The sequence below is a fragment of the Pelecanus crispus genome, chromosome 8 (assembly GCF_030463565.1).
Source record: "Pelecanus crispus isolate bPelCri1 chromosome 8, bPelCri1.pri, whole genome shotgun sequence".
NCBI classification, from domain to species: domain Eukaryota; kingdom Metazoa; phylum Chordata; class Aves; order Pelecaniformes; family Pelecanidae; genus Pelecanus; species Pelecanus crispus.
In genome coordinates, this window is record NC_134650.1 from 3,483,139 (window position 1) to 3,509,345 (window position 26,207).

Genomic DNA, 26,207 nt, shown 5'->3' on the forward strand with positions numbered 1-26,207 from the left:
CTTCATTTTGCAATACCATCACTGCCAAGCTACATTTGACACCTCTGTGCCTCAGCTTGCCTAGTTCATAAATGGGCCCAGCAACACCTCTGTCACATGGTGTTAAAGGGTTTAGTTAATTGCGGCTCATAAATCATATTGAGAGCCTTGAAAAAGAGAAATATATATATATATGCAAAGTAGTTTTGATGTTGTAATAGAATCACATTGCTGTCAGATGCAGTGTTTAAAATTAAAGTCTTAGAAGATTCATATTTTCTTGTATCACTTTGCTACCCATTAGCTTTAAGGATTACTTCCAGACTATTTAAACCCTAGGTACAATATTTGTGCAATTCAAGACAGCGCTACTCATGGCACTCACAGGGGAAGATACTGGAATAGGAACAACTTTCTCTACCCATCTCTCCTTGAAGTGGAGTGAGTTTTGCATTCATTTCAACGGCTGTAGAACCCAAATCTATTCACCATTCCTAATCAGCCTTGAAAAGCAACACTGCCACTTTACAAAACACAAATCCTACATTTAATATCTCAGTTACAAACAAATGCTTCTCCTCCCTCCTCTTAACTAGCACATTGGGTGGCTGAAGGATTTAAAATTAGGCACAAAGCACTTTGTGAAGTGTTTTGAGATCTGCCAAGTACAAAGTAGAGTGTTAAGATTACCGTTTCACTTTGAATGTTTTTCCCCCCCACAAACTATTTGCTATCGGCTACAGCTGCTTTGTGGACAAGCAGCAGATAAGGGATGTAGGAATGAATACCGCACCTTTCAGGGTATCATACATACAAATGTAGTTTGTAGTAGCAGAAATAGGATCAAGCTATGAAGTTCAGATTAGATGAGAAATTACCTATGTTAGGCTTCAATGATTTTCAAAGCCTCAGTTTTCCTTCTGCCCACTAGAAAGACAAGGGAACATCACAAACTTTCAATCCCCATCCGGAGTTCGACAGAATCCAGTAAAGCTGTCTTTACTTGGTCTTTTGGCTCAATGTAGGCTCTAAGATAGAACCGAAGTAGATCATTGCTCTGCCTCTTCCATGTTGCAGTGAAGTGGCATGAAAAGCAATAAAGTTTCATGGATGGAGGTGCTTATGGCAACATGACTCCTTTCCTACACATTTCTCCCACTGCTCCCGTGGGTTGAACACTCCCTGTGCTCCAGGCAGACAGCACACGCGACCACAAGTGGACCTACGGAGGAGAGAGGACTTGAATCCCTGCTGAGCTGTTCCATCCCGGTACGGTTTTAACCACACAACTACGACAAAATCCCAGACGATGAGACCTTTAGAGACTCATCCTTCACCCCTACCCGGGGCATCAGGGAACACGAGCTCCATTCCCAGGGCAGCTTACTCAGTCTGTCCTACGACTCATGTCAAACAGGCAGGTGAAAGATTAGTCTTTTATTTAACCATTTCAAGTTGAACAATTTCTGGTTCTTTCACAGACTGGGTGTGCTTCGCCAAGGAAACATGAGGTTTGCTACAGGGATTTTTTTTTTTTTCTTAAATCTTACATGTGGGAAAATAAAAAAAAATTACTAACAAGCTGGAAATACTTAGTATGCTTCACAAAATGAACCTGATGTCTTGGCAATAATATGGCAACTTACCTTTGGTGCTAACTTTCAGCTTAACAGAAAAAGGCAAGGGACAGCCTCTTAACATTTTAGTAGCTACCTACCACCATATGAACAAATCAAGCTACAGGAATAGATTATTATTTATTTCTTGCTTGAAATCACAATGAGCTGCAGGTACATTGGATTGCCCAAATTCTGACCTGAATCTGAAGCAACCAGATTTTACAAGAAGGGGCCTGGATGCTCAATAGGGCCATCTTTGTGCTAGAGAATGTAAATAAGGAGACAGGTAATATAAATAACACTTGACTGCAGGATCCGGCCCTCATTTGGGGGCAGAACACTGAAACTATAATTGCTCTTGCAATGAATAGCTGATGAATGAAAACAATTAGTCATTTTATTTAAGCTGTTGTTAGTTCTGCCAACACAAGTTTACAAAAGTCATTAGTCAGACTGCACACAGAAAGAAAGAAAAAAAAATAGAGATTTGATTAAAAAAAACCCATGAGATTAAAAAAAAGGCCCAAAACTAATAAAGATGTTCAGGCTTTCTCTTCCTTTCTGGTTCAGACATCAGGGTCCTTTTTTTTCCAAGCTTTTCTTTGGAGTCATGAGAATTAGAATTTTTAGTACCTTTTTTTTTTTTAAACAACAGAAAGCAAGCCAAGCCTTGGGACTGCAGGAGCAAGGACTTTCTAGAATATTCTCACAAGACTGGGGATAAAATTTGGAGTGTAGTAGCTGAGCAGGCCTGGGCTCGGGCTGTTGGGGAGCGAGGCGCAGCGCCGGCCGAGGCATGGCCTCCCGCGCCAGCCGCACAGCCATCCGCTGACATTCAACAGCCCGCTGGATGCGGCTGGGTGTGGAAGGAGGCCAACACAAGCACCATGGGGGCAGGAGGAGGGGGAAAGGCCGGCTCAGCTCATCCCACAGCAGGATGGAGGGGCACGGCTGTCCCCGAGCCTCCTCCTCCGCCTGCCCTGCGGGGACAGGTGGCTCCTCGGCAAGCGCCGGCTTCCCGGTGAGCGCCCATGGTCCTGCCAGCCCCGCATCAGCCAACCCCACAGCATCAAAACCAGCAAGAAACACCTCGCTTCTCTGCATTTAACATTCTCAGGTTTGAAGGTTTGGAGAAACAGGGCCGCCACGAGTGCAGGCCTGTATATATTCACAGTCTTCCTCCCAGCCTGGCTGTCAGCCATTTTGTCTTTCCGCTCAGGGGGTGGCAGGCACTGGCCTGGAGGGGAAGGGCAGCCATTTTGCCATCCTCAGCCCTACAAGGCAGCGGCCATCCCAGCTGGAGTCCATGCAGCTGCAGGCAGCCTGTCTGAGGCAGGTTAACCACAGATGCCATTGCCCAGCACCACGAGACCCGCCTGGAGATGGTGGAGCGCTGCTGCCATAGCACAGCTACCGCCAGTGCACGGCTTGCCCCCGGGCCGGTCAGGAGTCTCCTACTCCATTAAGACACAAACACTGACTGCAAAGAGCAAACATTTTATGCCCCAAACACTCAGTGCCTGAGAAGATGGGTAAGAGTGGGTTAGCAGAGCAGGGAGTACAGGGGAACGGGACAGCCTCAGCTCAGAGCCAGCATTGGTCTCAGCATACCGACTGCCTCCCCATTGCCGAGAGGCTTTCAGCATCAGGAATGATAACTGGGTGGAAACTCTGTGCTTTCCAATACCTTAAAACAAAAGTGTTTACAAAACTTTTCCCTTTTCCTGGGGACGTAAGGTAGTGGCTCCAGGTTTGCCTTACAGCTCTTTGTGGTATCGAAAGCATGCTCGTGAGCTGCTACTGAGCTACAGCATAACACCAGCTGAAGAAGAGCATGCGCTTTTTTTATTACTTCTAAAAAAAGCCAAAAATGTACTAACCCAGACATTTTGAATTGCTGAAGTGCCACTGACGGAAAGATGGGAAACAAAACGCATGACCAGATGCTGGTGGAGGTTGAAAAGGACCACATCCCAAACATTGTCTGGGTACAGGCATGCATTTCTCAAACCATGAGGAAGGAAAACAGTTTCGTAGCAGATACTTCTATCATAACAGAGACTACATCAAGATTATCTTGTCTAGATGGTCAACTTGTATGTGACCTATCACCTATATTGCCCTGGATGCTCCAGGCTCCTTTCTTTTCACCTCTCTATTTAGTATTTGAGAGTCATTGTGCTCATATTTTCCTAAAGAATATGGTATCTCGCTACAAAATATACCATCGAGACTGAACAGTTACCAGCATCCCCAGCAAGACCTGCACAGAACATGGAGATCTTCTCGCTCCTGTTCAACAAGGGTGCAGCACAGCAATAGGGGTGGCACGCAGTGGATATGGCTGCTGCTAGAACAACTGTAGCTTCTCTTTGGCTAAATGGTTGTACACGCCTCAAGGGAACGCAGCCAAAGCTTTTACAAACCTCTTCCCTATCTTGGCTTACAATGCTTTGTCCTAAGAAAACTGCCACAGTGCATGGTCACGCCCCACACAAGAATCATAGAATCATTTAGGTTGGAAAAGACCTTTAAGATCATCCAGTCCAGCCACCAAACGCCTTCTGGTTTACAGCCACTAAGGAGAGACACCATCACTGAGTCCAGAGAAGTAGTTTAACAGGGGCATAGCAAAATTGCCTAGCTAGTGACAGTAACACCTGTGAGCATTTGAGCTCTCTAGCAGATACATGTTTGAATGTGACAGATGCCAGGTAGAAATAAGACTGACTTGTTTAGCAGATTACAAATTGGACCAATAAGAAACAAACACGCCAATAATCTGAAAACAAAATGGCCTTTTGAAGGGGAGAATTTAACCCAAGTTTAGGCTTTAGAACCCCTAGCTTCAGTTCACAAGTTAGAATTTTATTGCACTTCAAATGCTGCTTCATATAAACAAAAATATATTGTACAGAACCCAGGAAGGTTCACACTGAGCTCAGGAGATGCTGTGCTATCAAAGATGGACAAACCCAACTTCCTCTTGCTTTACAGTGGCATGCTCCAGTACCAGCATTGGAACAGAAGCTAAGAAACTTAGTTTGTGACTAACTTTGTACAAGCAACATCTAAGCTTCATTTTTCCAATATGTAAAATGAAAGAACTTACATACCTTCACTGCAAAGTACCTAAAGAGCAGTGGGTGTAAAGTGCTGGACTAGACCTTCACGTCACGGATGTGCAATCAAGGGAAAAACCCCAAGGCTTAGACTGAAGCCTTATACACCCCCTTGGCACATGGAGAGGATCATATAGTTCATTACAAGAAAGAAAACTGGGATCCAGTTGTTCATTCAGCAATTGAAACTGCTGCTGAGGGAGAAGTATTTCTCCATGTCCATGAAGAATTACAGCCTTGACACAGTTTGTATTCAGTACACTGTGAGGTATTCATGATCTCCTCTGCCCCCGTGCACATATTCTTTTTGTGCCTTTACTCAGTGTGCCTCAAACTCTCATAACCTAGATTTTTCTTTTTTTTTTTAAGCAAAAGTCACAGTTAAGCAGAGATTAATAGAGGGGAAAGTTTAATGTGTTTAATGGTCATAAAGAGAAGATTTTGTTAGAGTCTGAACAAGAATAATTAATAGGTAAATGCAACTAATGATTCTTTGCTTCAGCTAGACCACCTCAGATATCGCAACAAATATCTGCTTTAAAGATGCTTCAGATTGTTCCATCCGCTTCCTAAATGGTACGTACTGCTCAAGAAAGTCACTCTATAGATTATTCCCCAGCTGTATTGCCATATGCTTAGAAGCAGAAGGGAGCCTTTCTGCAATCCTTCTGTTTGAGTGAATCCCTGTGAAACCCTTTTGTCTGCTCGGATCTCCAGGAAGTAGCATTGAATCTCCTCAGCAGTTTTAATTGGCACTACATGAACATGCTGTCATCACTCCCCTTCATTTTCTAATGTATCTTTCCAAAATCACAATACCTATTTCTCTAATTATTTTACTTGGCAACCTGGAAATAAGGGTAATGGCAGCGTTTGCTATTAGCTTCTAAGAAGGGCAGAGGATCAGATCATTTGGAGGAAAGAAAAATCAGACCAGTAGGTCCTGGTTATACTCAAATAGGAGTCTTCAGAGGAAATGTGTGGTTGTCCGTGAAGTATTGCTGGCAACTTTGAGAGCCATTTTCCTTTAGACCAATACTGAACCAAAACTCCAGCATGACAACAGAGGCACAGTAACTCTGGATATGCTATATTCCCATACGAGATGCTGAACAAATGTCTTTACCACATGTGGTCATTAAAGATTTGATGTCGAGATGAAAGGTGTTAACCTTGGAAACCTGGCCAGACTCCAACATCGGTAATTACATTCTGCCTCCCTAAGCAGTTCTCTGTAGAGTTTCAGCTGGACATTTCAGATCTTAAACCTTTATGTAGCCTTGCTGTGAGTGGCTTAAGAAGAGGACTTTGATCACTGTGACAACTCACTGATACTCTGCATCAACGACTCATATTATGGAGCCGCAAACCCTGGAGAAGCAACAAGTCACATTATGGAAAAACTATTCGGGTTACTGTGCATTGCTGCAGCCCTTTTACAAGTGAGTAGCCCTAGGAATGCAGTGAAACCTACTGTGCAGATAACTGTTGTAGGATGAGCCTTTTAAAAAGAAAAAAAGAGAGATTGTATTTTCACTCACAGCATCTGCCTTGGAAGAAACTCTCAGGTACAGGCTCGGATTGCTGTTTTACAGGAATTAATTGTTAAAGTTTGCATTGTGTCACTGTTTCTCACAGAAGCAGTCCTGCTTGGATCTGCGAGTTATGGAAAAATTTGGCAGATTCTTGTAACACCATTACCACGTGTAAGCACGGCATTTGTAGCCTGGCTACTGGATGCTACCGGCACATTAAATACTGTAGCACTGAGACCTGCTCTGCAAGCAGAGCATTTACAACGCCAGACACCCTTCTAAGGGAAGGTTCCCTAGAGGCAGTCATCTACACTGCTGGGCAGATGCTGCCTGCAGTACACCCTGCAATCCTTGTCCCTGGGTACACACCCTCGCCCCACACTTTTTCGGTTTCAGGAGGAGATCTGCATGCACACCCGGCCCCCACATGCTCTAGTTCCCGTTGTAAGGAAGCCAGAGCGTGCCTGGGGATGGGAGCCCAGCTGCACGCTGAGAGGTCCCCGGTCAGTACAGTCTGGGCAGCAGGCAGTAACAAGCTGCAGCCCACATCCAGAGGGCAAGCAGAAAGCAGCACTGAGGATATTTTGCACAGGTTTCCCAAGTGTTGACAAGATTGTTGCTATTACCATCCTCATTAGTACCATATGCGTCTTTTCCTCACAAAAGGGAATCATATTTTAGCTAAAGCAGACACGATTCCTGCAAGTCCCACACTGAACAACATCGGTTCCATACAAAACCCTGATGCAGAGATTCACTGAAGTCTGTCGCACGACTGATTTAAATGCAAGTGACTTCAAGGACTGCCAACTCAGACACAGTGTAGGAACTTGTAAAATATTTTGACCATCTTATGATTATAAGAGTAGAAATAAGTCCTTATTTAGGTAAAAAATGTTGAGCTTACTTGATCTTGTATTGATTGCCATACTATCTTAGATATACTAATTTCAGAAGACCTTTAATAAGACTGCACAATAACCAGAGCCAGAGACAATCTCTTTTCAACGTTAAGTTCCTGACACCGCAAGGAACAACGTGGATCATTTTCAGAAATTTTCCCAGTGCTCAACATGCAACTTATCAAATTCCCTTCAGGCATTCATCACACCCATGCAAATAAATTATTCTTCCCCACAGAAGCTTTGTGTTTGATCACAATGACAACTTACTGCTGCTACTCTGTATCAAATACATTACGGAGCTTCAAACCTCAGAGCAATAGCTAAATCGCATCCAGGAAACCTATTGAGGTGAACGTCCGTTCCTGCAGTCCTTGCACACAATTACACCTCATGAACTCAGTAAGATTTAGTTGCGTCAGCAAGATCTGCAGAACCGAGACCACAGTTCTGAAAAATGAGTTGTTAATCCTGAAAAAGATTAACACCTTGGAAGATAAGCAAATACCTATCTCAAGATTATTGTTACAAGAAAGGCACTTTGATTATAAACTACATTTTTATCATTTAGGAGTCACCTGTCCTGCAAATATACATGCACTAATCTGTCCATGAAATCCTCAGGAAACCACAAACAGGTTTTAGAATCTGCTGATCAGTGTAAGTAGTCTGTCAGAATAGCTTTAGCAAATAAAAGAAATGCAAAATACTGAAACGTACCTAGAGGACAGAGTCTCCTGGCTGAGTAGGATTGCAGGCTGAGACCCAAATAGCTGGTAATTTGGGATGGAACGGCTTCTACAAATCAATCAGTACAGAAAGCCAACATCACACAAGCTATGCATTTACCAGGCAGTGTTTGACAGCAAGAAACAAGCTCCAGCATAGAAAATTTCTGTGTATTTTAAGCCTCCATCCCAAACTTACTCCTCATACAATTCATCTGCAGGCTGTAATTTACTAAATCCATCTGTTGTTCCTACAGCTTGCTTTCTGGAAATGCTGCATTTCAAGGGTTTGCTTGTTAGAAAAGGTCAAAGAGTAACGCAGGCCCTTTCATTTTAAGTGACTTGAAAGAAAAGGAAAGGAAATTTATATTTAGAAATAGTAATGATTAACTAGGGAAAATATATTAGAGTATTAAAATAAACGACACAGAATAGCTCTTTCTTCCAATTAGGCTGACTTCACTTCAAGAAAAATATTTATATACAAATATAAAAAGCTAGGGAATGCTAATCTATACTAAGATGAAAGCATCTCATAACATAATTCATGTTTAGCCATTAAAATGGGTGATCACAGTTTTACGTACTTTTTCTTCTTGTCCTTCTAAAGTCTCTGCTTCTGTGCTTTCTTCTCTAATCACCAAAACTTTCAGCAACTTCTATTTGTCTGTTACCAAGCTGCCTATTGCAACTGCAGATCTTCCACGTCTCCATAGCCTTCAGAAACGCATCATCTACTACTACCCCATCATTCCTGGATCCATACACACCACAAGCAGACAACAAACAGATTCACTGCAGAATTAAGGACACAAACTCCCATACACATCAGTCCCAAAACTGGGGGTCTCAGGAGCTAAAGCCTGGACCGGGATCCACCAAACCATACCTTGGACTCCTGGCTGTATTCAGGGCCTCTGTTATCAGCCCACTTGCTGGACAAGATAAGGAGCACCAAAGCCACTTAAGAAAAGCAGAAGAGAGCTGTGGGTGACTCTTGAACACACCCCATGATCGGTGAAGCGCCAGTGGTAAAGCACAGAAGCACACAGGACAGCGCAAATCAGCTCAGAAACCCAAAAGCATGCCTACAGCCCCTGTGGACATACACGAGCTGGTTTTAAACAGGCAAGCTCACATACCACTAGTGGTTTAACCATCATCAGGAGGAGAGGAGGGAACCCTGAGACCCCTGCTTAAATACTGAGCAGCTGATGCTGTAGTTGCCCAGGTGTTAGCTTCCAACTAACTAGTTAAAGGTGCATCACAACCAGCTACAGTCATACTTCGGGGCTGTGGTACAGATCACAGACACAGCCTTAAAGGGGGCAATAATTGACACCATACAAAGCAGTTACTGAGGGGGAAAAACAACTAACGCAGCTGGACTTTGACCAGGAGACTGGAATCACCGTCCGTATGAGTGCAAAAGTCTCCCAGGACCCTTATTGGCATAAGTAGTCAGGCTTTCAGTCTAAACAACATCCTAAGCTTGGGTGTGCTAACGTCACGCAAAAATGCTGGTTCAGTCCTGACTCAGAAGAACCCTTGTCACCTACTGAGTCACCAAAAGCATCCCTTGCAGCATGGGTTTCCTTGGAGTCCCCTTTGTAAGCCCTGCTTTGGCCTGGCCCTGTTTTGCCTATAAAATTTAACGTGATAGGAGTCAAAAGTCATGTGATGCAATGAGCTGCGTAGTCTGTTTGTTTTCTTAGGGGCTCCCCCTCCCTCCAACTGCAACCCTACCAAAAGGCCTTTGTCTAAGGAGTAGAACAAGGAGCATAACAGAGTTTGCATTTACTTATGGAAGAGCTACTCCGGCAACTCCTCTCAAGCCTCTGAAGTCAGCTCCGGCACAGTTACTTGGCCTAAGTTCATCTAAACTAAATGGGCTGACTTGGTTCAAATATATTGCACAACCAAATGATAAAATTGGGGGGGGGCGGGGAGTGACTAGTGATGACACATGTATTTAACACTGCATGCCTCCTCTTTCCAGATTAGGAGGAGCTGGCAAGCTTCAGTCTGTACACATGCCAACAGCGGATGTCGGCACATATACAACACTTTTCAGAACAACATACTGTTGAAACATGTAGTTCAACTCAAAGGCACCCCTTCTGTTCAGCTAGCCCAAAACAACTATAAGAATTGTCTTGCTTAATATGGTAGGATTTGTAGCACAGCTTTTAATGCTGCTTTAATCTGGTTTCTTTATAGCCACTTCAGAAGTGCGGAGAAGTAGGTAGGAGCAACCATGCTGTACTTTGCACAAGGTTCCCCACATCCATTTGAACTTGGGGAAGTGATGAAACCGTTGGCAAGAGGGAAATGGCAAGGATAATGGGGATGGCATAAGTGATGCAGGAATACATGCCTCCCCTCCGCATTTACCTTTCCTCACTTTTCTTTCATTTTTCAGTCTGAAGTACGGAGGAGTGTGATGCTGACAAGCTCACCCTGGCTTGTTGTCAGTGCGTCTCGAGAAAGTCATCAGTAAAGATCTGAAAGAAATCACATCTGCAAAATAAATAAAAATATATTCCAAGTAGGAAATGAAGTGTTCTGCATTCATTAGCAGAAAGCTTTGCCTTGCTGAATTCAGATTTGTAAATATGTTTGGTTCTTTCCTCCTTTTCCTTTCAATAATTTTGGTGTGAACATTTGTAAATTCAGCGTTCCCCCCTAGTCCCGTGTTCTTTTCCCTGCTTCATTTTCCCCCTCATCTCTTCAATTATTTTTCTTCTTTCCCACAGCAGGCAACAATCATAAACTAAAAACAATGGGGGAAAAAAACCCTAAGAAGTGCAGAGAAAGACACCTTTTGCCGTGGGTCTGGAGTGGTGCTGGGAGAAATGCCTCAGAAGTGATCAATACGCCCCACATGGCATGGGTGCCGTTTAGACATTGGAATCATTTTCCTTTGGCTTCCAACCCGGCCACCCTACCCCACCACCATTATCCTGACAATTTCCTTTTGGTCTCACTTCCTACCAGCTGTTTCCATTTCTTTCCCCCTTTCTTTCTGCATAGCTCCGGCACCGGGAAGGAGGTGATCAGGCTGCAGAGACTCAGGGAGGGCTTCCCGCCACGGGACTCAAACGCGTGCTCGTGTAAGGCAGACTGCCAAAGCCCCAAAGCCTCCAGCTCCTGCTCTGCAGGAGTTTGATGTGCTAATGCGGGGATCACAGAAAGAGCTGCAGCCAAGGTAGTCATAATAATCCTAAACTCTTTTCACTTTTCCCCAGCAGCACCAGTCCCCGCAGGTACCTCTCGGCGAAGCAGCCTCTAGTTTGGGTCTCGTTCCTGTCGCTGCCCTCTTGAGCACCTGGAGGCAGCAGCTCTCCACCCAGATGTCCCAGGTCACAACAACTAAAACCAAGTTCACTGTCTGCCACTCAGGTCGGCAGTTCCCTGCCGCCGCCCAGCCCCGTTGTCAGCAATGATCCTCATTCGCATCTATCTACCCCAGGTTTGTTGAAATGATTCTTGTTAGTGCCCTTTTAACAATAGGGCCGTCTTTCAGAAACGGGCTCGTTCGGACAGGCTGGGGAGTGCCTACGTGTGAAACGGCGCTGCCCCATCCGATGGGGCACGGTCGCCTTCGGTGGGAGGTGTGCAAGAAGGGACGAAGCAGTTGGAAGCTGCCTCTGGATAACAACCTCTTAACCAGGCTCAGCTGCAGCCTGGACAGCATGTCTGACCAGAGCCTGAGCTAAAAGAACAATATTTGGATTTCTCCTGTACTTTGTTCCATCCAATGGGCAAACAGGAATCTCAGGACAAAGTGTACTTTAAGTCTATTGTACCAAATGTACAGGCAAGGGGCTACTTCTATCGGCTTGTAAGGAATTCGTTAAAACATAAAGGACACTGTCAAAGAAAAAAGGAACCCAGTACCTTTGTTTGGTAAAAATCAGGCTTTATAGGCCCAAAAATCAACATACTTTTCCTTATGGCTTACGGAAAAACGGTTGTGGAAGCAGTGAGTGTGATTCTGCAAATCCGTCTCCATGGGTCCTTTTAATTTAGCGGCATGACTCATCGGAGCAGGGACTACTTGGACGATTGTATGACCACAGGATGCAGCCCTGGAAAAGTGTTTTTGTAAACAAATAAACATGCTCCTTCCTGTTGGAAACTCAGATCTTTCAGCATCGGGCAAGCGCCTGAGAACCTGACAGTGAAAGTAATAAGTATTAAACACGATGCCAGTTGCTTGGTCCGGTTCCAACAGCAGGAGGTGAACAAAACACACGGAGCGAAAAATAGATGAGTCTCTTGAACTCCTTTAATAATCTGAAGTGTTGTTTGTATCAGGAACAAAGAAAAGGCTTTTTAAGGGAAAACTGCCTGAAGAGACAGTCTTACAACCTGACAAAATCGAAACAGAGGGTATCTTCTAAACAAAGGAAAAACCAAAAACTGCGCTGGGAGATCTGACGGTGGCTTGTGCCACGTTGTGCCGTAGGTGCAGGGAGTTATCCGAAGATCACAGTCTCCAAAATGGATTTCACACTACAGCTTTTGACATCTGATGAAGTCTTTTGAGAGAGATTATCCTCTTTTCCTGGAGAAAGCAGGATGCTGGCCCCAGTCGGCAGGCTGCAGCGCCTTCGCTACTTGCCTCCCAAGGGGGAAAAAAGGAGTCTCCGGTCCTAACAGCTGGAAACATTTCCAGAAAAGCATGTAGGCATTCGAAAGCAACCTAAGTATTGCAATGTCAGGGAGTCAATTTTCTGTTGGTATTTTAAAAGCAATCTTTTGGCAGCTGCCAGTGAATCCTTTAAGTACGTTTAGATCAATGCATGAAGTCAAATAAACACTTGAAATCGTGCAAGATTAAGTCGGGCAGAGTGAATCAAGTAGGGAAATGGCTGAGCGACTGCTTGACCCTTTTTTCTGTCGCAGACCAACAAAAGTGGAGGATACTCCAAACCAGCACAAAATCCAGCACAAAATCCCGCCGTACCCGGGCTCACACGAGCAACGGAAAGGCAAAGTGGAAAGAAGAACGCGAGGCTTTGCGCTTGCCTCAGCTGGGTCGAGATGTTTCAGTTGCGAACGATAGATCTATTTTACCTATTAGAGCTTGTCTAGACTAAGGAAATGTTCCTGCTATGACTATGCTGAGATAATTATACCAGTGTAAACCCCTTTGGGCAAAACAGAGCTTTCAGTGGCCTGATTTACTCTGGTCACTTGCCAGGATTAGTTCAGCTGGTACCAGCCTATCCTCCAGCAGCTCCTGCTCCCAGCTGGAACCCCGCGCAGGAGTTTCCATCCCTCTCATCCGAACCATTTGCACTGCCAATCTATCAATCAAGGCATCCTCATGGGGCGATCGTGCAAATGTTTTTTCTCTGAAAGAATGGTAAATATTTAGAAGGTTCCTCTGTTAGCAGAGAATTGATTAATTGGCTCTGAAAAAAACACGCTGAAATAAATCTGGTTTTAAATTAAAGCGTACTCTGCTTTGTGTATGCGTATCAGGGAAACATATTTGCTGCAAATACAATGAAATAGGAAGGCAGATGTAGGATGTTCAACCTGCTGGGCATAGATGTGTCCCTTACCCCCATTAAATGAACTTGTGTGAGAGGATAAAATGTGTCCAAAGAGAGTAAAACGGGAGCTACTCCAAACTGATTCTATTAAATAAACAAAAAACTGAGAAAACCAAATAAACTAAATGAAATAAATCCAAGCGCTTCACTCCGAAGCCCCTTTTAAAGAACAGAAGGTGAAACCCTTGCCTAAGAGAAGTTGGTGGCCACATTTACATTGACTTTAAAGGAGAGGCTTCACACAATGGAATGCGTACGGCGAAGCCACGGAATGCCGCTGCGCGGAGCGTGGTACAAAAATACATGTGCTGAGTTTCACACGCAGCATTCAGAGAGCACGGTGATAAATGCAGGATGAGGAACAGAGAGACTGACAGACAGGCGGACTTGGTTATAATTTAATCTGGTTTACTGTTATCTGCAGGTGTTACAGTTAAAATGTTCTAAAAAGTTATTGTACGCCTTTAATTCTAAACAGCTACTGGAAGAACAGTTAGAAACTCTAACAGTGAAACAAACACGCTCCTCTAAAAGTCTTCTTATTATAAAAAAAAAAAAAAGGAGGGGAAAAAAAAGTATGTCTGAAGCACAAAGATGACATCAGAAAAGTTCCTCAATTCACAGATGGCTGCACCTTTCAAAAAAAATTAAAATAGGAACCCTAGATTGATTTAATCACCCATACGAGCGAAAAAACGTAATGAAGATACTTAGTGCCAAATTGGTTTCTTGGGACCTTTTCCATGTAAATAATACAAATCAAACCTTGAAGTTCAGTGCAGATATGATCTGACAAGTAAGCCAGGCTTTTTGTTTTACTTTGATCCAGCTCCAGAAATATTTTATCCAAGGTAAAGTTGGTTTTTAAGTGTTTTCCATTTCAGTTTTTAATTTTGGATATTCATCATATAGGAAACTTGCTTATAATGCTTAAAACATCAGTCTGGCTGAACTGACTCACAGCAGCAAACATAAAGATTTCCTTATATTTGCTCCTAAGAGTGAAAACGTAAAGAGCTTCCAATGTGACACAGGATCGATTTCAACTCGCTCTGTTATTTTTAATGGTACAGCGAGCGTGGACAACCGGAGTGGAATATTTCCAAACATCCAGTCAAGCCGACTCCAATATTTTTAGCACTGTTCCACTTCTCATAGGTGTGTTGGTGAATAATACTTCTGAAAATAAGAAGATAGGTAGGCCTTTGTTTTTCTAAGCGGTTCCCCAAATTCCCCACATGCTGCCATTCCCTCAGGATGCCGTCTGGGAGCAACAGTGCCTTCTCTTGGAAGAAAACCTCCACACGTTAGGCTTGTTCTGATTTTTTAGTATCTTACTTTTATACTTCTGTTTGTTAGAAAGAAGAAATTCAAATTTTTTTTTTTTTCCCTCCATTCTAAAACCAGGATGAAGATTCTGCAGTTCAGAAAACTACAGATATATATAAAAAACTAACCTTGTTCAAAATTTTCAGTGTCGTGTGCCTAAACAGGGATTTAGGCACCTTGCTGTAGGTGTGCTGGATTTTCCAAAATTCAGCTCTTGTGAATAATGTAAAATCCTCTGGATTGCCTTACTTCCAGAAATGGATATGTAGTATATTTGGAATTAACAGGGGCCCGTTTCTCTTTTCGCTCGCATATGTGGTGTAAGGTTAATGAAAATAAGATGGATCTTTTATTTTGGGTCTTAAATATAATATTATTAAATGTGCCCACCAGAAATGTAGGATAAAATATTTGCTCTGCTTGAAGATTATGTGATATTTGTATTCTAAGCCTCACCACAGTGGGTTTCTTTAAATAGAAGCTATACTTTACTCCTAAATTGCTTAAGGCAAAGGAAGCAGAGATGATGTTTTTATGAATGTTTAAATGCAAATGGAACTGAGAGTGAATGCTATGCTAGCTAACATCAAAGGCTCACCAAAGTCTCTGCATTAATGAGGCTCTTTGTTTCCTGGATCACAGATTACAACAGGTTTCCAACTCATTGCCAAGGCTTTATCTCCATTTGGGAGGGCTGTAAATCTCAGACGATTTTTTTCACATGCAAAACAGGAGGATCATCTGAAAGGAGAAAAAAAAAAAATCTTAAAGTAGCAAATATTTCATTCAAATGATTATTACTCAAAGTGGCTGCAGCTTATTTTATTTTTGTGATGTTTAAAAGAATGGAAATTTGCAGACGGAGTTTCCTATGGGGTAGCCCGCTTGTTCATTTGGATGGGAGAGCGGAGCAGGAAAAAAAGCAACCGGCATCCTTTCCCTCTCCCACCTCCCTCAGCCCAGCGTAAACCGTGCCCCCTAAATCAGAACAATAATTCTATGTCATGCAAAATCAGCAATTAGCAGAAAGACGGATTTTGCTTCATTTAAATATATTCAGTACTTTTCAAAGTGGCTCCAACTAGTTCTTCTCCTCCCCAAAAAGTAATGAGATTATATCCCTAGTAATAATACCCTAATTAACAAGAAAAATAGGGACCGAGATTTTTAGCTTCCTATTCAAGGGCTGAATGTGACAATATGTAGTATATTGGGTCATAAAAAACAATTTACATGGCGTCATTACAGTCTGTAGAAAAGTCTCCAGGACCCAGGGCTATCTTATGCAATCTTAATTAAGGAAAATAAATATCGGTGTGTTGTTTTAAGCTACCGGAGACATGCACAGGACCTGTCGTATGTGATCAGAAGAGATGGGGAGTTTCCTTTTCCATGGGAACTGCTTTAAAAAAAAAAAAAGAAAAAACTCCGACGCAGACACACAAGTGTCTAGTGTCTTCGAAATTGGCTGCGAAGATGGTAATTTCATGTTTCCTGACCCTCGGGGCCAGTCAGGAAAACTAATAATTTTCTGCAATCCGACGTCACGTCTGTGCCTCCGAAGGGGCCGGGGACGAGGGAGCGATGGCGGGGAGCCGGGCGCGGTGGGCATCGCCCCGTGCCCGGGGTGCACGCTGCGGCCACGCTCTGCGTGTCCATCGGCACCCACGCGTGTCTGCGCGCACTGCCTGCGCCCGCGGCCGCGACGACGCAACTCTCATACGCGCACGCATGTGTTGATGTGTGCCTGTGCGCTCACATATAGGTGCTGGTGTGTGCCCGTGCGTGCACATGTACACGTCCTGATGTGCCTCTGCGTGCGTGTACATATATGTGCTGGTGTGTGCCTGTGTGCACACGTACATGTCCCGACGTGCCTCTGCGTGCACTCACATAGAGGTGCTGATGTGTGCCCATATGAGCACACATACACATCCTGATGTGCCTCCGCATGCACACACATATATGTGCTGATGTGTGCCTGTGTGCACCTATACATGTCCCGATGTGCCTCGACGTGCACGCACACATACGTGCTCATGTGTGCCTCTGTGCGCACATGTACACGTCTTGATGTGCCTCTGTGTGCGCACATATATACGTGCTGGTGTGCGCCTGTGTGCACATATACATGTCCCCATGTGCCTCTGCATGCGCGCACATATATGTGCTGATGTGTGCCCATGTGTTCACACGTATATGTCCCGATGTGCCTCCACGTGTGCACACATATATGTGCTGATGTGTGCCTGTGTGTGCACACCTACATGTCCTGATGTGCCTCTGTGCATGCACGTATATGTGCTGGTGTGTACTTGTGTGTACACACGTACACATCCTGATGTGCCTCTGCGTGAGCATACATGCATGTGCTGATGTGTGTCCGCAGCTCCATGTACAGACTTCTGTGTTTAGTCGTGCGCTGCCGATCTGTGCTTGTAGATCTGTGGGCAAATGTGAGCGTGCAGATGTACTTGTGTGTGCAGATGTGTGTGCAGATGTGTGTGTGCAGATGTGTTTGTGTGTGCAGACGTGTGCACACGCTGATGTGTGCATGCTGACATGCGCAGATGAGTGCTCATTTGCGCTGATGTGTTCGGGGATGTGTGTGGATCCCACTGGTGAGCGTGTAGGTGTGTGGGTGCTCGCGTGTGTCAGATGTGTGGATGCGCGCGCTGATGTGTGTGCCCAGATATGCGCGTAGATGTACACATGGACACCTGTAGAGACATGCGTGGGGCTGCGCAGATGCAGATGCGCGCCGACGCACGCGTACGGCCTGTGCAGGAGCAGACACGTGCACGCAGAGCCACGCACAGACACCTGTGCAGATGCATGCGTGCAGATGCGCGTGCAGCTGTGTGCGTGCAAATAAGATGTGCACGGGCACAACAGCGTGTGTGTGCACAGAAGTGCATGTGCATAGATGTGTGCGTGCACAGAAGTGTGCGTGCAGAAAGGTGCATGTGAGCAGATATGTGTGTGCACAGAAGTGCGTGTGCGCAGATGTGCACGTGCACAGGTGTGCGTGTGCATAGATGTGCTAGTGCACAGAAGCGTGTGCACAGATGTGTGTGTGCACAGGTGTGTGTGTGCGCAGATGTGCGTGTGCACAGAAGTGTGTGTGCATAGACGTTTGCAGGCACAGAAGTGTGTGTGCACAGATGTGCGTGTGCGCAGGTGTGTGCGTGCACAGAAGTGCGTGTGTGCCCACATGCGCATGCGGAGACGCACATGTGCGCAGATGCATGTGCAGGTGTGGCTGTGTACATGCATAGGCACAGGTGTGCGCACAGACGTGTGAAGCAGCACGTGTGTGCAGACACATGGCTGTACAGATGTGCACATGTAGCCGGGGATGGGGGGAAGCTACTGGTCCCCCAGAGCCGCCCACCACTGGGACCCCCCCCCTGCGCCCCCAAACCCCCCGGGACGGCGGGGCGGGGGCACCCCGGTATAGCACGGGGGCTGGCGGTGCCTTAAGGCAAGGGACTCCGCGCTGGAGCATTTGTGCATGTATGCGCGTGTACACGCGTGCGGCTGCATGTGTGTGCCTGTGTGCATCTGTGTGCATCTGTGTGCGTGTATGCAAGTGTGTGTGTGCGCGCGCATGTGTGCGTGCGTGCGGCTGCATGTGTGTGTGCATGTATGCATGCGTGTATGCATGTGTGTGTGCATATGTGTGCATATGTGTATGTGTGTGCGTGTGTGCATGTGTGTGTGCATGTGTGTGCATGTGCATGTGTGTGCACGTGTGCATGCGTGCGGCTGCATGTGTGTGCGTGCATGCATGTGTGTGCGCGTGCATGTGTGTGCGCATGTGCATGCGTGCAGCTGCATGTGTGTGTGTCCCTGTATGCGTGTGTATGTGCATGTGTGCGCGCGTGTGCATGCGGGCGGCTGCATGTGTGTGTGTGTGTGCGTGTGTGCGTGCGTGTGCATGCGTGCGGCTGCATGTGTGTGCGTGCGTGCATGTGTGTGTGCGTGCATGTGTGTGCGCGTGTGCATGCGTGCGGCTGCGCGTGTATGTGCGTGTGTGCATGTGCATGTGTGTATGTGCATGTGTGTGTGCGCGTGCATGTGTGTGTGCGTGTGTGTGCGCCCGCCCCCGGCCCCTCCCCGCAGCTGCCAATCACCCGGCGGCCGCTTTGATGTCGGCAGCCCTTGGCCGCCGCGCCGCCGCGTTCGCACACAGGCACCGGGCGCTCCGTGCCTTCGGCTGCCGCCGGCGCCCGCTGCTCCCGGGGAAACTTTGCGGGGCTCGGGGGGGTGGGTGGGGGGCGGCACGGCGCGGGGGGGGGGGAGCTGGCGAGCCCGGCATCCCGCAACGCCCGCCCGCAGCCTGCCGAGCCCCCAGCGAGCTGCCGGGGAGGGAGGGAGGGGGGGGAAGAGTCAAGAAGCAAGAAGAATTTTTTTTTTTTTTTTAAAAGAAGATTTAAAGGGAATTTGAGCAAGGGGAAACAGGATTAAAGGGGGGGGGAAAAGTTTGAAAGTTAAAAAGGAGGAAAGAAAAAGTTTAAGGAGAAAAATTTCAAGAGGGAGCAAATTTTTTTTTTTTTTTGCAAGAGGGGGGAAAAAAAAAAATTGAGGGAGGATAAAAAAAACTAGTTGCGAAGGGCTTGATCCGGGCGGCGGAGAACAATACTCGCCGGGAAAAGTTGCTGCGCGGCTCGGGAGGGAGCGGCGGGAGGAAAATGCCGCAGCTGGGCAGCGGCGGCGGGGACGACCTGGGGGCCACGGACGAGATGCTGGCCTTCAAGGACGAGGGCGAGCAGGAGGAGAAGATCCCCGAGAACGCCTTCACCGAGCGGGACCTGGCCGACCTCAAGTCCTCGCTGGTGAACGAGTCGGAGGGCAGCGGCAGCCCGGCCGCCGCCGCCGCCGACCCCGAGGTGAGCCCGGCCGCGCCGCCCCCGCCCCGGCCCCGGCCCCGGCCCCGGCCCCGGCCCCCCGCCCCGCCACCCCCCGCTCTGCCTCTGTCTCTCCTCCCCGTGCAGGCCATCAGGCGTGTGCAGGATCCGCAGCGGGTCTATCAGGAGAAGCTCCCGGACCACATGGATGATGGTTAGTCGCAGCGACCCCCCGCATCTGGGGGGCGAGGGGGTCTCCCCCCCGCCCCAATCCCCGGTCCCCGCTGGCCTCCCCTCGCCCCGGCCAAGCGCTCGCCATCCCCGGGGTGGGCGAGCCCCCCAGCCTGCCGCCCTGCGACCCCCGGGAGGGAGGGATGCCGGCCTGGCTACCGCGGCCCCTCCGGGGCAAGCCGCTCCCGTCAGCAGCGAGACCACCCAATGCACCCCCCGCGGCACCCCGCACCCCGGGGGGCCCTGGCACCCCCCCAGCACCCTCTCCGAGGAGCACGGGGCAAAAAAAAGACTCCCAAAATACGCTGTAACCTCTTCGGGGGGCCCCCGGCAGGCGGAAGAATCACCTGCGGTAAGGCGAATCTTGATGGGGAACTTTAATTTTAGCAGGTATGAAGCATCAGGACCCAGGGATGTATAAAGGATCTGCGTATTCTGGCTACCCCTTCCTCATGCTCTCAGACCCCTATCTGCCAAATGGATCTATGTCACCTCTGGTGAGTTCATCCTCTCCTTACGGAGAAGTTGCGTGGCCTCTCTCACTGCTGAACTATGTTGCAGGTATTGTGCAGGCACCTACATGTGCTTTTTGGGGTTTTTTTTTCCTGGCAAATTGCAGCCCTGTTTCTAAAACTGTTCTGGCCAGGCCGAAGGGGGAAGGAGTGGGAAGGGGAACGATGCTCAGCAGCAAGCGCCTGCTTGGCTCTCAGTTTGTTGGAGGAGCTGCTTTTCCCATCTCCCCATCCTCTAGGTTCGCCTTGACTCCTCCAGCGATCAAACTCAAATATCTGATGTGAGAATGCCCCTTCCTTTTTCTGGGTCGCAGGCTTTGGAGGCAGGCGGCTTCTGGTGTTTGTGTTCAGAGATGTGTCCCGCAGCTGAACTTTGGTTTGACGTTATCTGCTTGGTAAAATGGCCAGGTTTGGGCCTGCCTTCGGGGAGGGCTCTGTTGCGGATGACGGTCCAGAAAGTGGATCTTGCGCTTCTAAAATGGCAATAGAGGTTTTTAGAAAAAGGCTTAATGCTGCTGGAGGACTACTGCTGTCGTCTTCCTGTAAAGTTTTTCCCCCTCGGGTCAAATCAGCTTTAGTAATTCTGTCTATTCTAATGTTTATAAGTGTTGCTGTCTGAAGAATTCTGAAGGCTTCTCTATAAAAGCTGTCTTTTCCCATCGCCATCTCTATCACAACTTCAGAAATAATGTCACGACACAGCAGCAGACAGTCAGTGCTCGTGTCGTTCCTGGGGAGCCGGCATTGCTGCATTCATTTCGGGCGTTATTCTGCATTTGCAGTCGGTAAATGAGAGCAGAACATCATTTGGTTTATTTCGGTTTTAGTTTTTAACCTCTAAAGGGATAAGGTTTAAAAGAATTGATAACGCCCTCCTTCATTTCAACCATTTGTTCGCTAGAGGGGTAGGCTGTTAAACGAAAAATTGATAGATTGTGGGGTATGAAGCTGGAGGTAAAAAACTGTTAAAAAATGACATATTGTTCACTGGAATCACTGCTCTGTCCTCCCGCCCGACGCTGCCGGCCGGTGCGGCAGGAGGCAGGTCCCTCGGTGAGCCTGCCCGGAGCCAGCACGGCCCCTCTCGGAGGAGCCCCTTTCCCCGGCTGCAGGCTGCGGGAACTTTGCTGAAGTCAGTTTGCAGAAATTGAGGATCTGTTCCCTAAATTTTGAAATCTTCCTTCAGTTTACAGCAGGAAAAGAGGCGTTTGCAAGGCAGGGCCAGTGTACGTTGTTGTAATCCAAATCAGCATTCCTTCTGTTGCTTCCCCCCTCGTGTCCCTTCCTCCAGGTTCCAGGTATCTCCCTCGCCCCTCTAAAATACTAAGTTGCTCTCTTCTTGTTACGTTTTACATGAGGATATTAAATTTGTCTTATTTAAACACATTTCGTTCGCTCCCTGGTAGAGAATCTGGGTAAATTCAGAGTTACATTAGCGCAGCATTTGCTGTAGTAGAATATTTCTTTTAATCTTAAAACCTTACTAGATGGGCAACAAAGTGCAATAGGCTATTTATTAGCAATTAAGCTAAAAAGTAGATTGTGGTTCGTGAATCGCCTTTCCCCTTGATCATGTAATAAAAACCCAAGAGGTTACTGTTGGAACAACAGACAGGAGTAAATAGACTGTGCAGAACTCGAAGGGGGGAAAACTGAGTAGCAGAAAAGGAATGATCCCGTCCCCATGAGAGCCACAGAAATCATCCACTGCCTCAGCCAGCTTTACTTAGGCCTGTTAAAATCCTGCGGTGTTTTATGTTGTGGGACTTAAAAAAGCTGATTTGATGTTTTCAGCTAAAAATCTGTTACCTAACAGACATGGGAAGATTTCTTCCTCAGATAAAGGCTGGTCTTTTGGTTTTTCAGCTTGGTACAACAGCTATTGCGATAGATCTTTCTGGCCAATTTTGTCTTGTATTTATATTGACTGCACAAAGGGTATCATAGTAAATTATGTATTGCTGTCATATAGATTTATTGCTGCTGTGTATATTATATAAAGTGCGGGCTATAATCTGGTGGCTGATTCCGATAATTGAGGAGGTCAGGTCTGTGACCGAAGATTGCAGATACTTAACCATCCATAAAAGTGTGTTTAATTAACACTTTAGCACAAGCAGAGTCGGGGAGGAGGGTTGTGTGAGTGAATGGGCTTACGTATCACAGCCGTGCGTGCACTTGATAGTGGAGCTTGTCTTTTGGTTAATGGGGCTTCCTGGAAACGGTTGTTTGCAGCTAGGATTAATTTCAGAATCTTCAAAACCAAAAATTAGAAAAATTAATCCGGGAGTACTTTGGCAAACTGTCAGGGCTTTACATTTCACTGATTGAAAAATATAATACCGCTCCCTGAACGACGAAGGGCGGCCGGCACCGAGGCTGCGGGTTGAACCCCCGCCCTGCGACGCACCAGAAAACCACATTTTTTTTTTTTCTGTGGGCTCCCTCCGAACCCCGGCAGGGTGCTGCGAGCAGTGCTGGAGCCGGCCCGGAGTGCCTGCCTGGTGGGTGTGTCGCTACCGGCATTACCGGCGTGCTGCTTTCCTTTTTTCTTTCTTATTTTCTCAGCAGCATCACTTTTGCTTTGTTTCCCTCAAAGTGGTTGTAGCCCGCTGTTACGCTGCTCACCCCAGGATCCTGCTAAGCTGCCCGCATCTCCCCAACCAAAATTGTCTCTTTTGACCAAAACACACCCACTTGTGTTATTTACATGCTCCGGTGTCGCTCCCGAGTGATGCACTGAACGCGTCCGGGTACCCGACGTGAGCAGCGATGCCAAGCCCAGCTGATGTCCCCAGCGAGCAGCAGGATGTGGCGAGAGCCACCCCGCAGCGGGCAGATCCCGGGCGTTGGGCTCGGCGGGCCACCTTTGCTGCAGGTGGCAAACGCCGGTTTAGGGTAATTCAGCTGGAGCGATGCTGGTTTGAGCGTGCACAAGTAGCCTGGACTGGCAGTCGAGTCGGCAGAGAGAGAAAGGAAGGCTGGGGGGTGGCCAGGGCGTGCAGGTGAAGGCGTCTCTGGAGCTGGGGACAAGGCAGCGGGCTGAGCCCAGGTGTGCCGTGTTTTGGGAGCGTGCTGTGAACCCCCGTCGGCTGGCCGGGCTGGGGAGGGCGCGCGCTCGGTCAAGCGTGCGAAGAGCATCTGGGTGCAGACTGCGCGTGCAATCTGAAATCTCGAAATTTTGCAAGGCACCAGGAGAACCGTTTCTCACCCGGCTCTCGGGTGTCGCATGCGTGGTGCTTCATGGCTCTGCTTTGGCTCTCCCAACTCTTGGAAAGTCCAGCTTTTCCCAGAGTGGAGTATATAGGATTTGCTGGTTAAAAATCTGCAAGAAACTTCCAAAGAATAGTAACAAGTTGAGGAACTGTTTTTCTAACTGAAATATAAAATCATAAAACTATATCCTTTTTTAAATAGTACAAATGACTTTAAATCAAATTAAGGTACATCCTTAGTAAGAACATCAGCCTTTTAGGTGGTTACAAACATTAGAGGTCAGACATGGTCAAACATGTTAACACTTTGATCAGATTAAAATATTTTTCTTGCTACAGTTGTATAATTGAGTTTAGACCCGAGGGGGTTTTCTGAACGTTGTTATATCTTGTACCATGTGGTAGTTAAATGGTAGAAGGAGCACTTATAAGTTCCTTTAAGTTCCTTTTGTAAATAAGTTTATAAAATAGGGGAATGAGCCATGCTGTCCCGTATGTAGGGCGCAAGCTCTCTCCGCTCCAGTCGATGGGAGAGCTCCCGGGGGAGCTCTTCACACCTTCTGTGCACCTCTGGTGCGTCGTGAGGTGTGTGAAGGCAGAACTAAAAGGTTTTATATATAAAGCTGGGGCACCGGACTTTCTGTGAGAAACGGAGGGCCAAGAGCCTCTATTTCTGTGGAAAACAGACACTACCTAATTTTCTTAATTATTAAGTCGTCTAACCAGAGCTGACGTAGGAGCAGAAGGGTGGTGGGACCTCCCCAAGCTCTGCACGTCTGAAGGCCCCACGTGAGATGGCCGGCCTGGGAGATAACGCCCACGTTCAGAGCCTGCTCCCTGGGGTCCGCCGGGCTCCTTGAGCTCGGCTCCCGTTGAGTGGGTTTGAAACGTCCCCTTGGGCAGGGCAAGACGAAAGCGCGGTTACTGCTGGCCTGGGGCCACAGGTCCCGAACGTCTGTCATGAGGTCAGAAAGCACGGAGCTGCAGGTCTCCTGCTGCCCTTCGCCGGGCAGAAGCTCGGGCAGCGTCCGCTGAGCCCTGGGACACGGCCGCTTCTGCTGCAGCCCCCTGCCCCAAGGCTGCTCCATCCCTTTGCGGGAGGAGGCTTTTGCCCCCGCAGCAGTTGGCGGAAGGAAATCTGCAGCTCGGCTGCTTCTGTGTAGAAGTCTTTCTGTCCTAGCTCGCGCCGTCAGGGCAATAGCTTCGTATTGTTTTTTCCTGTGTCGAGTTCTGATCCTGTCGAAACCAGTGGGAAAACTCCCCGGCGTCGCCTTGCGATGGGGATTTGTCGCTGCTGCATCCCTCTCCAGATGTCGTGCGCGGAGGGAGGGCAGCTGCAAGCGAACGGTAGCTCCGCGCGTTACCAGCAGTGCCTGCTGCTGCGGGAGAGCAGCATCGCCGGCAGCGTCCCAGCCAGGTCCCGTGGCAGCAGGGCTTGCGCTATGGGGCCTCGCTGGGACAGTATTCTGTCCCCATAAATTCTTCTATTCCCAGCAGAAAGCGTTAGGAGCGCGGTGGCTGTTGATGGATGTCCTGGCAGACAGACAGAGGAGTAATTTGTTCCCTCCTGACCAGAGCGAATCCACTTCTTCCAGCTCTTCTGCCTGGCTTGAAATAGGATAATGGTGAAAATCATTTTTTATATTAAAGCATAATGTTGGATAGGTGGATGTATGAAGGCACAGGGCTTCCGAGGTCATTTATTGCATGTCTGATTCAGCCTTGGTTCCCCCCCAAGGAAAATTCTTGTGTTAATTTCTGAGTTCGTATCACACCCTCAATTTTGAAGCAGAACTTGCCTTTGAAATAAATTAGAGAGTTCTGCTTAAGAAGCAGTGACATGATACAGCACTGCCTGTGTGTGGTCTAATATAACCTTATTTTTAAAATTGTTTGGAATGAAAAAAAGAGAAAGAAAAATGTCACAGGGAAACAAAAGGAAGTTTTATGTAAATCCTTGCATGTGAATGAGCGTGCACGTGATTCAGACCGTTCAACAATATCTGCTGTCCCACTGGGATTCCTTCGCAGGCTACCCTGGAAGTGGCTTCCCAGGCGCGGGATGCTTTGTCGGTGGGGAGTTGCTATGAGATTATGTACGGTAAAGGCACCGTTCCTGCAAGCTTCCAACTGTTGCTGTTTGTGAAATGTTACTAGCTCGAGCGGCTGAGAATTTGGAGAGAAAAGCAAAATCTAACATCAACCCAAGCTCCCAAAGCTCATCCATGTTAATGATTAATAGTTTTGAAATTTTAACTGCGGAGAACAAAGTGATTTGAGGGTGAGCGGCACACGACGTGTCCCAGATGAAAGACCAGAGCTGGTCTGGTATCCAAAGCTTTAACTGGGAGGCGGGGGGAGCGGCGGGAAGGCAACGAGGAGCTCTGCAACGCGCTCTTGCTGCTCGCCGGCAGGACGCGTGTCACCTCGCAGTCCCTCTCCTGCCCTAAGTCTACAGGCACCATTAAATTGCTGCGTTCGGGTGGAAACTCTGACAAATCCGTACAGTTGGGAGTGCTGGCATTTGCTGTTCCGAGGTACCCGTTCAAGTAACCACGCGTGTGTTCCTGTGACTAAACAGACATTGCCGACTCCGTAGGGATGATTCTTGACTGCTC

The 26,207-nt window shown here is 47.3% G+C and overlaps 1 protein-coding gene across 3 annotated transcripts in view; it reads left to right on the forward strand.

Moving 5' to 3' along the window:
• Nucleotides 1-19,475: 19,475 nt before the first annotated feature.
• TCF7 (transcription factor 7) overlaps nucleotides 19,476-26,207 on the forward strand; it is a 79,905-nt gene continuing 73,173 nt past the window's right edge. For 2 of the 3 annotated variants that reach the window (XM_075715771.1, XM_075715772.1), the window contains exons 1-3: nucleotides 19,476-19,673; nucleotides 19,779-19,845; nucleotides 20,250-20,359. In XM_075715771.1, coding sequence (XP_075571886.1) covers nucleotides 19,476-19,673; nucleotides 19,779-19,845; nucleotides 20,250-20,359 — 375 coding nt within the window. The remainder of the gene's footprint in view (nucleotides 19,674-19,778; nucleotides 19,846-20,249; nucleotides 20,360-26,207) is intronic. The other variant, XM_075715770.1, reaches the window with a different exon arrangement.